This window comes from Gopherus flavomarginatus, chromosome 2 (assembly GCF_025201925.1).
Source record: "Gopherus flavomarginatus isolate rGopFla2 chromosome 2, rGopFla2.mat.asm, whole genome shotgun sequence".
NCBI classification, from domain to species: domain Eukaryota; kingdom Metazoa; phylum Chordata; order Testudines; family Testudinidae; genus Gopherus; species Gopherus flavomarginatus.
In genome coordinates, this window is record NC_066618.1 from 196993906 (window position 1) to 197003323 (window position 9418).

Consider the following 9418-nt stretch of genomic DNA (forward strand, 5'->3'; position numbering starts at 1 on the left):
AGTCAAAAGGAGTTTTGCCTGAGGAAGGGTCTTATAAGCGGGCTCTGAATACACAGCAAAAATTATTACAGGTACATTTACTGGCAAGAAGATTAACTTGGAAAAAGATTCTTAGCCCGTCTTACACTTCAGTGATCAATAGAATGCCCATTACTAATTAATAAAATCACAATGATTTTGTACTTATAGGAGGGTAATTTACTTCAAGTATACTTTAAGAAGTTATTAATACTTATGGCTTACAACAAAATATGTCAGCATACAGATCATGAAAAGATGATTTCAAATATACATTTGTCAGTTGATTGCATAAGTGATACCTCTCATTGCTTGAACTACACCTCAAAGGCAAAATAATGACGACATGACAATGCATGTAAATCAAGAACTGCATGTGGGTTTATTTTACACTTGAGAAAACAGTGGATTTAATTGTGTGAACCAAAATGTACTGTACAATATTAATGATAAAACATCAAAATGTATAATTCATAGTGCATTGCTTGCTTTATTTTTATTTATTTATTTATTTATTTATTTTTGTCAGATAGTTCCTTTAAGTACATGCATCTGGAAAGATGCAGGTGCCAGTAAAATTTCTCTATTTAAATCAAGCTGCAGGAACTAAATTTTATTCAAAAAGTGTGGTTTTACATTATATACACAGAAGTCGAATATAAAATGACAATATAAAAAGTTAAAAGAGAAAGCATACAGCCAGAAGGTACAAAGAAAGTTAAACAGTTTAAAATGGTACGATATGTAACATGTATTTTTCTAAGCTGATGCTGGCAATTTACAAGGAACGGAATCCAACATTTGCCCCATTTTTTTTGTTTTGTTTTTTGTTTTCATTTACCAATGCAGCACACTATAGAAAGGTCAGCTTGTACCAAAGCTTAACATTTGTAAATAACTATAAACTGCAGTATTTTACAGGGAAAAAAAAAAGCATTTTTACACTTTTTTTAAACAACAGCTTGCATACTTTTTTTTGCCAAAAAAGTGGCAATTTTCAGCATCCAGAGGGTTGGGCATAGTGGCAACTTGGTTTGCTATTTTATATTATTATTATTAATAAACTCTTATAGTTGTGGCTTCCTAACCCCGTGAGTACTAGATAGCTTTCCTCTGTCCAAGAACTGCATGCATGTTTTCTCCACAAACCAGTTCTGCATTAAAAAATGCTCATTCAATTAAAAAAAAATCTTTAGTACATTTTGTTTTTGACACAGCTTTGATTTGAATGAAATCTCTTTAAGCCTCTTTATTTATTTAATTATTTGGAAAGGCACAGAAATGCTATTACAGTTCTTAGAGAGTTAAAACTTGACACTACAGGGTTCTGTGACCTTTATTGTCATGGCAACTTTGTAATTTTAGGATGTCTTTTTATCATTGTTCTTTGTGTCTTTCTTTACTGCTAAATTAATGTCTCTCAATAGTGTCTCCCACTACATTCTACAAAAGATAGCTTAACATCAAGGACAGATGTTGAAAATAAAGGTCAGACTTTGACTCACAAAAAAACCAAACCAAAACAAAACAAACAAAAAAAACCACCATGCACAGATCAGACAAAGAGCATATAAATATAACTACAAAATAAGTGTAAGAAAAAACAAGGTCCAGATAGGCAGTTCAGCAACAAAAGTAAGACTGATTTCAGAGGCTCAGGTCAGGCCTAGTGCAGTACTATGAAGAAGTTTAGTGCAATGTTCCTGTGGTCACTTGCATACCTAGCTGCTTACCTGGACGCTACTGTTTTTCTAACTCAGTTACATAGATCAGATGGTCCTCTGGGGACTTGCCGTGTGTTTTACTAAGGTGCAGTTTGACTGCGTGCTTGCTTGCAAAAGTTCGGTTACAGAGCTTACACTGGAATGTGGAGCCCAAGTCCTCCTCAGCAATTCCAAGTGAGCCCAAAGTCTTGTTCGTGAGGACTTTTGAAACATTCTGCTGTTCTTGAATCTGATTCAGTGGCAACTTTGACAGATCCTTCAAACTAAACCCTAAATGTGTCTCTAAGTGACTTATGTACGTAGAAGCAGTCCTGAATTGAGAGGCACAATCATTGCAAAAGAAAACAGGATGTCCTGTGTCTAGGTTCTTTAAAAACTTAGTTCCACCTGTCCTCCTTAACTGATACTTCACATTGGCCAGCCAGTGGCTAATTGTGGTCATGGAAAGACCAGTAAACTTAGAGATGTGTACCCGCTCCTGTGGACCGAGGTCTGACATAATATATTTGCCTTCTGGTGTCTCCCTCAAGCTGGAAGCAAACTGTGCTTGAAGGATCAGAAGATGCTGAGGGTTCCAGTTGGACTGCCTGCCTTTCCTCTTGTGTACTGGTGACAGCTCATCCAGAGCTTCCTCAAAACTGCTTCCATCAGCATCTGACTTCTCTGACACAGTAGATGGAGTCGAAGACTTGGGTGTCAAACGCCCCGTGAGATTTTTCACCATATCAGAAATATCCATTAGGGCGCTCTCTCTTAGAGGAGAAGAAACAGAGTCAGCCACACTGGAAACAAGAGGTTTGTTTTTGGACTTGGTTAAATCAATGGGCTGATCACTGTTTTCATAGTAGTACCGGTCGATGGCATCAGCCTGCTTGACCGGAGTGGTCGGGTAAATGGGTTTGTCCAACATACTGTTGCTAATTTTGTACAACATGGCCAAAGGGTCCAAAGAGGGGCTTACTGGATTAGAAACTTTGCCTAGGTGGGTATTCATAATGGACTGTAAAGCACTCAGTGGGTTAATGAAAGATGGCTCAGGCGAATGATCTGTGATGATTCCTAAATTATTACAGCCATTTGCGACTTTTGCTTTGAGTGGCTCTGTACCATTTGGAGTATGAGCTTCAGCTGGACTGTCCTTTTTGACCTTCTGAACTTCTGCATCGGGACTCTTTTTCTGCTGCTGTTTGTTGTTTATTTCCTCTGATTTTGGAAAATCTTTGTTTTCTTTAGCAGCAGGTGATGTTGGTTTAACAGGAGAACTCCTCTCTTTCTCTGCAGGTTTTTCTTCCCTCTTTACATTGATTTTACCTGTAACTTTCTCCACCAGCTCCTCCATCGCTGACACATTACTCTTGTGAGGTGGGGGTGTGAGACTACCTGGGGAATGGACAAGAGCACTGTGTTCTGACGACAGTGATTTTACACTACTGGCATAGGATGGCTGCATTTGAACACTCTGCACTGTGGGTTGTAGGGACTTTACTGTTCCCGGTAGCTGGTAAGCTGCATGAATGCTAGGGTATCCTCCCCAGGAAGGTGCTCCATTCTGAGCCTTGCTGATAGCTGTTGTCACCGTGTTCTCAAGGGATTTCAATATGTCTATTCCACCTTTAGGACTGTCATCCAGATCCTCCTCTCTGAGGTACTGATATAAAGTTGTTGGCTCAAATTTTTCCGTAGAGTCCTCATTCTCCTCTTTTATCTTTTTGTCTGTTTCAGTGACAACCACCTTTTCCTTTTCTGGGTCTTTCTTCTCCTCAGAGTTTGTAGACCCAGCTGGAGAATCAGGCTGCTTTTTAATGTTGGAGGCTGGTAGTCTCGTATGGGTAGTGGGTGGCAGAGGTATGGACTGTATCTTTTCCTCCACCACAGGGTCCAACACTAGTTGTTTTCCTTTTTTCGAGGCGGAGTTGGTCACCTTCAAAAAATGACCAGTGACCATCATATGAGCAGTAAGTTGCTGCAACGTGTCATGAGAACTGCCACACTCCATGCACTTCAGTATCTGGGCTTTACGGGCCTCAAACTGCCAAGTGTAGCTAGCACCATTTTGATAGCCATAGCGATTGTTTGGAGTCACATAGGGATTGGCAGTTTTCTGATCCTTTGCAGACTCACTCAATGCAGCCTCTGCAGTGATCCCTGGTGGCTCAGGTGAACAAGGTGAAGCTAAGTCCTGAAGTGCTCGCTTTTTGGTAGAAGGGACCAGTTTAGTGATGGCTGGTACTGGTTCCTTCAGAGGCACTTTCTGGTAATGCTTTGTTTTTATCATATGGACACTCAGGTCTTGCAAAGATTCAAATGAATGCCCACAGTACATGCATTTCAGCACTTTTTGAGCATCCTCTTTGCCTTCCATTTCCATAAGTGAACGTTTTCTAGGCTTTGACCATCGTTTGGTCTTTTCAGATTCTTTATCTCTGTTGTCATCACGGTAATGTCCAGTTTCATTCATATGCACTGTTAGCTCCACCAGTGTGTCATAGGCTGCACTGCAGTCTTTGCATCGAAATTTACTAGCACCAGTGAACACAGACCCATAGAGTTTATTGTTTTGCCGGTAAAGCTGAACTGTGCTAAACAGGCTAGGCTCTGGGAGAAGTCCATATGAAGAAGTCTGCTGCAAAGTTTTAGCTAATGCAGCTTGGTGCCAGTCATAACCTGAACCACCACTGTTACTGTTACTAGTATTACAGTTACTCATACTAGTACTGGTGTTGGTAATGGTACCGTGGGTGTTGGTATTAGCATTGCAATTGGTGGTGTTTTCATTCTGGCTGATTTCATTGTTGCTGGTAGTTGGACTGGATTTCTTTAAGTCCAAAGCTAAACTGGACCAGCAAGACTCTGAGAGTAAATTTGCATATACAGCTTTTATTTGTGCCAAGCTGTCCTGTGGATAGGAAGCACTGTCTGTGCACTGATGATCCTCTTTCTCTTCTTGAGAGGAAGTGCTTTTGAAATGGGCCAGCTGATCACTGTTTTCACTAAACGGTGAACCATAGCCTGCATCTTGATTAGTTGCAGTGCTGACTGGGGAGTTCTGGTAGCTTTGAGCCTCTTTGATCTCTGTTTCTTCATTGCACAAATACTCACTCTCCTGGATGTCCAGAGACAGCCCATCATCCTCCACTCTGTCTTCATCTATTTCCGCTGCCTTCAATTCCTCCTCAGGAACATATGCTTAAAATATAGAAAAACAAGACACAGTTATGGAATGCACACATTTTATATCTCTGCCATCTCTTAAACTAAACACACTAATGATGAAGCCAAATTTTAAAAGGTACAAACAACACACCCCCACCACTTACACACTCAGCCTGTACACCTTAACTTAACATCAACCTTAACTCTTAATGAGTAGTATTAATTTTTTATATTAGTAGAGTAACATGCCACAGACAGTACCACAATAGTCACCATCATTATTTTTAAAAAGCATTAAGCTGATTCCTCTCCTCAATACAAGAGTAATTAAATAGAGCAATAGTCAGGCAGTGAGATACATTATGTATGTACAAAGCAGATGTGTGAAGTTGACATCTGCTCCATGACCCTAGGTTCTTAGAATCACTGACTGGACTGATCCCATTTTCTCAAGCTCTGTAGCAAATTGACCTCAGCTGCACCCTCAAGGCCAATCCCTTGGCAAAATCAGTTGCAGACAACTGACTCTAATGGAGCCATACTTGGCAAAAGTGTCAGGTCAATTATTGAGGCGGTTCCTGGTGGTTTGTTGCATTGGGTTCATTAGAGAGTGGAGTAAAGCTCTTGGCTTTCACTGGCATAGGGCATTTTTTAACAGAACATTTAAATGGTAAACTGACTTAAACGGGACAACATAAGGAAAACAATTATTATTGTTCTGTATGAACAGGAGATACTTTTCATCCCCCTACACTATAACATGACGTGGGTGCCACGTTACTATTTTGGCAAGAGCAGTTGGTAGCTAAAAATAAAATAAATGAACTAGATGAATATTTAGAAGTGATAAACATAAAACATAAGACTACATTGATTATTGGCTTACAGTAAATATCAAACTTTGCTATTGTATTGCCATCTGGTGAAACTGTACAAATTACATGTTCTTCTATATCAAATTATTTTTTAAACTAGCAAATGTGATATTCATGAGCAGATGGCCCATATATCAAAATACATTTACTCCAAGGGCCCAATTCACAAAAGTGACTTACATGCACCTAATAAATGTACATTTTCATTGTAAAGTAGAAAACATACATGTACACTTTTGTCTCCATATTTATGAAAGAAGCACTTGGCCAAAAAAATCACCTTGGTTGGGGAATGTGGGTGAGTTTCTGTGCAAGTCAAAGTAGAAAATAAAAATGGGCTTGAGAACAGCTTTCTGACATGGAAAAAAATATTTTCACATTGGGTGAATTGTGCACAGAACCATTCTGAAAAGTGTGCAATTCCCTTGCAAGAAGAAAGGTTGAAAGAAAGCCAGAAAAGGCACTTCTGCTTCAATGTGATATGAAAAAAACAAAACAAATAAAATAAAATACACTTATCACCTTAGGAAGTTTTAGTTGTTAGGTATTAATACAATTTGTGCCATTTTTTCACAAGCAGTTGCTAATTCTTTCATTCCCAGAATATTTTTCCTTTAAAAAAACCAAAATTTAATCCTCCCATTTTAACTGGAAGACTAGTTAAAATGTTTGTTTTTACAGAACAATAGTATCTACAATCACATGTGACAATTCTAGGTTTACAGCAGAGTCCTAATACACTTCCTGCACAACTGTAGCCCCATATTTCAAGACAAGAAGACATGTGACTCATCCACTTCCACCCCCCCTACCACTGTAGTGCTGTACCTTATGTCCTCCTCAACCTTCTATCCAGTCTATAACCGCTTGTCTCATTCATATCTCTGGAGATACTTTTGTTTTACTAAAAATGGTTAAAAGTTAAAAATGACACCATTTCACGTAAAGTGTTATTTAAAAGGGTAGCTGAGCCACAAGCCTTTTATTTTAAAAAAATGTAATGGTATGAGGAAGGAGGACAAGGAGAAGACCGGAGAAACAGACTAAGATGGAGAAAAGGCTCAGAGGGAACCAGAAAGGATGATGTTCTCTAACAAATACAAAGAAAGAAAAAACTACCTATTCATTTATTCGGTAAAAATCTCAGCTCTTACAGTGTTATCACAAGAATGTCACCAAGTGCTCACAATGTATTATAGCCTTGTAATGCTGTTACTTTTATAATTTTAAATTGTGTGTGTGTTGTAATGAAATTACTAGCACAGCTATAGTTAAGGGTCTGTCAGCACTCGCATTATACATTCCTGTTTTCAGGTATTTATAACTGCAAAAGAAAGCATCTTATAGGAGGGCAAATATAGACAATTATGGAATCTAGGGCCCTTTTTTCTGATAGTGTTTTTCTAAATTAAAATTTCCAGGCTCACAGTGCATAATATAGACTAGGCATTCTGGCATTTTTTCTTTACATATATATTAATGACTGACAGTCAGTTACTATGGAGGAGCTGAAACTTAATGGGTCATATTCTCAATTGGTATCAATTAATGTAACTCCACTAATTTCAACTGAGCTATGCCAATTTACACCAGATGACAATCTGATCCAATGTTTTTAATAAACATTACTAACTGCTTCAAGTTGCAGATCAGTGCTACAGGTCAACAATCCGAATGACAGGTCCAGTAGTTTGTTATTATTTTTCAAAAGTGGTAAAAAAAATTACATTTTAGTAATTACTGTAAATACCTGCTTCAAATCAGTTTCTATATGTAAGTTATAACTGATCCAAATTATGTATTTTTTTTCCTGTTTATTTATGATGATCTTTCATGTTGGCTCTCATACACTGTTGATTGGTGGGGAAGTTTCTTTTACTTCCACCATAAAAGGAGTTAAACTATACCAAAAAATGTTTAAGTTACATGAAATGTCTGGTGCTAACCCATTAAAGCAAAGAACCTGAGTGTTAAAGGGAAATTCCATCTTTCACCTTCTTTCTTACTCTTAGTTTTTACTGAGACTACCACAAGAGTGAGTTCTTATACATGCCAAGATATACTGAAATACTTAGCCAGAAAGTGGACAGAGAACTTTCTGCCTTAATGATGATTTTCCTTTCTTTCAAAATTTAAAGTCAGATCCTGAAAACAATCCAAATTTTTATATATATGTATATATCCACACACAAACACATCCAGTTATCATATGCAATTTCTAAACAAACACACACATAATGCACATTAGGTAATATGATAGTTTATTTGAAATGTTTTAATTTATATTATTACCATTAGAAACTATTTCATTGAAACCCTCTGATTATTGTTGAGATAAATATAATACTTTTTGATTCAGGACTTCAATGATGTTTCTAGTAAGAATATTAATACAAACAGAATATGATATTTCACAAGGTCAATGCAATTTTCTAGTCCAAAAGTGTTCTATGACGGATATTACAGAAGAACAGAAAATAAAGATGAAGTTGTTACTTTTCAAAAATATATATTTATTAAAATTTCCCCCAGGGAAATCTGATGAATAAGTAGGCATTGGAATTTTAAACACAACAAAAATGATCTTTCCATAGTTATTTGTATAGAAAAGTGCTTTTATCCTACGTCAAATAAAACAGAGAAATTGAAATTCTCTCTCTCTATTTAAAAACAACAGACAGACAGACAAATGGACAGAAAGGTTCCGTGTGTGTGTGTGTGTGTGTGTTAAAACAACTCCCATCAACCTTCTACATACACTTCCTGCACCTACATAGATATTCCAACTTGTGATACTGGTTTACATGTGTGTCCTGCAACCGCATAGAAATATATAGCGCAGCAATGAAAATTCATCTCCAGCAACTTCACTATACCCAAAGCAGAAGATATTAAAGTGCATAATGTTGCCAATCCCCCTCCCTCTCTCTCTCTCTCTCTGAAAAAAAATCATCAAATTACAGACACAGGAAGAAATAACTAGTGATTGGAAGAGGTCTGTTTTCTTTTTACTAAACCTTGTTAATATTTCTTGCCAACAAGATGTGCCTTCTGGATGCCAAATGTTTCCCCATAGATGTACTGTCAACTCTGAACAGCATTAAAATCTGTGCATTCTAATGTAAGTGGACATGAGGCGCTATATATCGAACATGTTAGTGGTACAGCACATTGTGTTTGCTTCAATGAGAAGGTTTACACTATAAATACACATACATTGTCTGAAGAGGCAAACACACACTGGAATTATATAGATGGTTTTAAAACTATTATATTTTTTCATGAAAAATATACAAAATAATTTCTTAATCCTTAGCCCAGTACTTCTGAAGGAATTTCTCTCTAGCATAGAAATTCTTTTCTATTTATAAAAAGGACTGTAGTATTCAAACATTATTTTAAGAATGGCAAAAAGTGATAACTGTAAGTGAAAACTCTATCAAGGCCAGACAATAATGGATCAAGAAATAATTGTAAGGGGAAAATATCTAAGTATTTAAGGCCCCAATTCAGTAAAACACTTAAATATGTGCATGACTTTAAGCATATGCGTATGTCCCATTGAAATCAATGAGACTTAAGTATGTGTTTAAGTGTTTTGCTGAACAGGGCATGGGCATAAAGTTATTTGTTGAATCAGGCCTAACC

General features: G+C 37.2%; 1 protein-coding gene across 1 annotated transcript in view; it reads right to left on the bottom strand.

Moving 5' to 3' along the window:
* Window positions 1–377: 377 nt before the first annotated feature.
* The window catches only part of TSHZ1 (teashirt zinc finger homeobox 1), a 54982-nt gene continuing 45941 nt past the window's right edge, over window positions 378–9418 (bottom strand). Inside the window, exon 2 of the mRNA XM_050941795.1 lies at window positions 378–4928. Coding sequence (XP_050797752.1) covers window positions 1759–4928 — 3170 coding nt within the window. The 3' untranslated portion in view covers window positions 378–1758. The remainder of the gene's footprint in view (window positions 4929–9418) is intronic.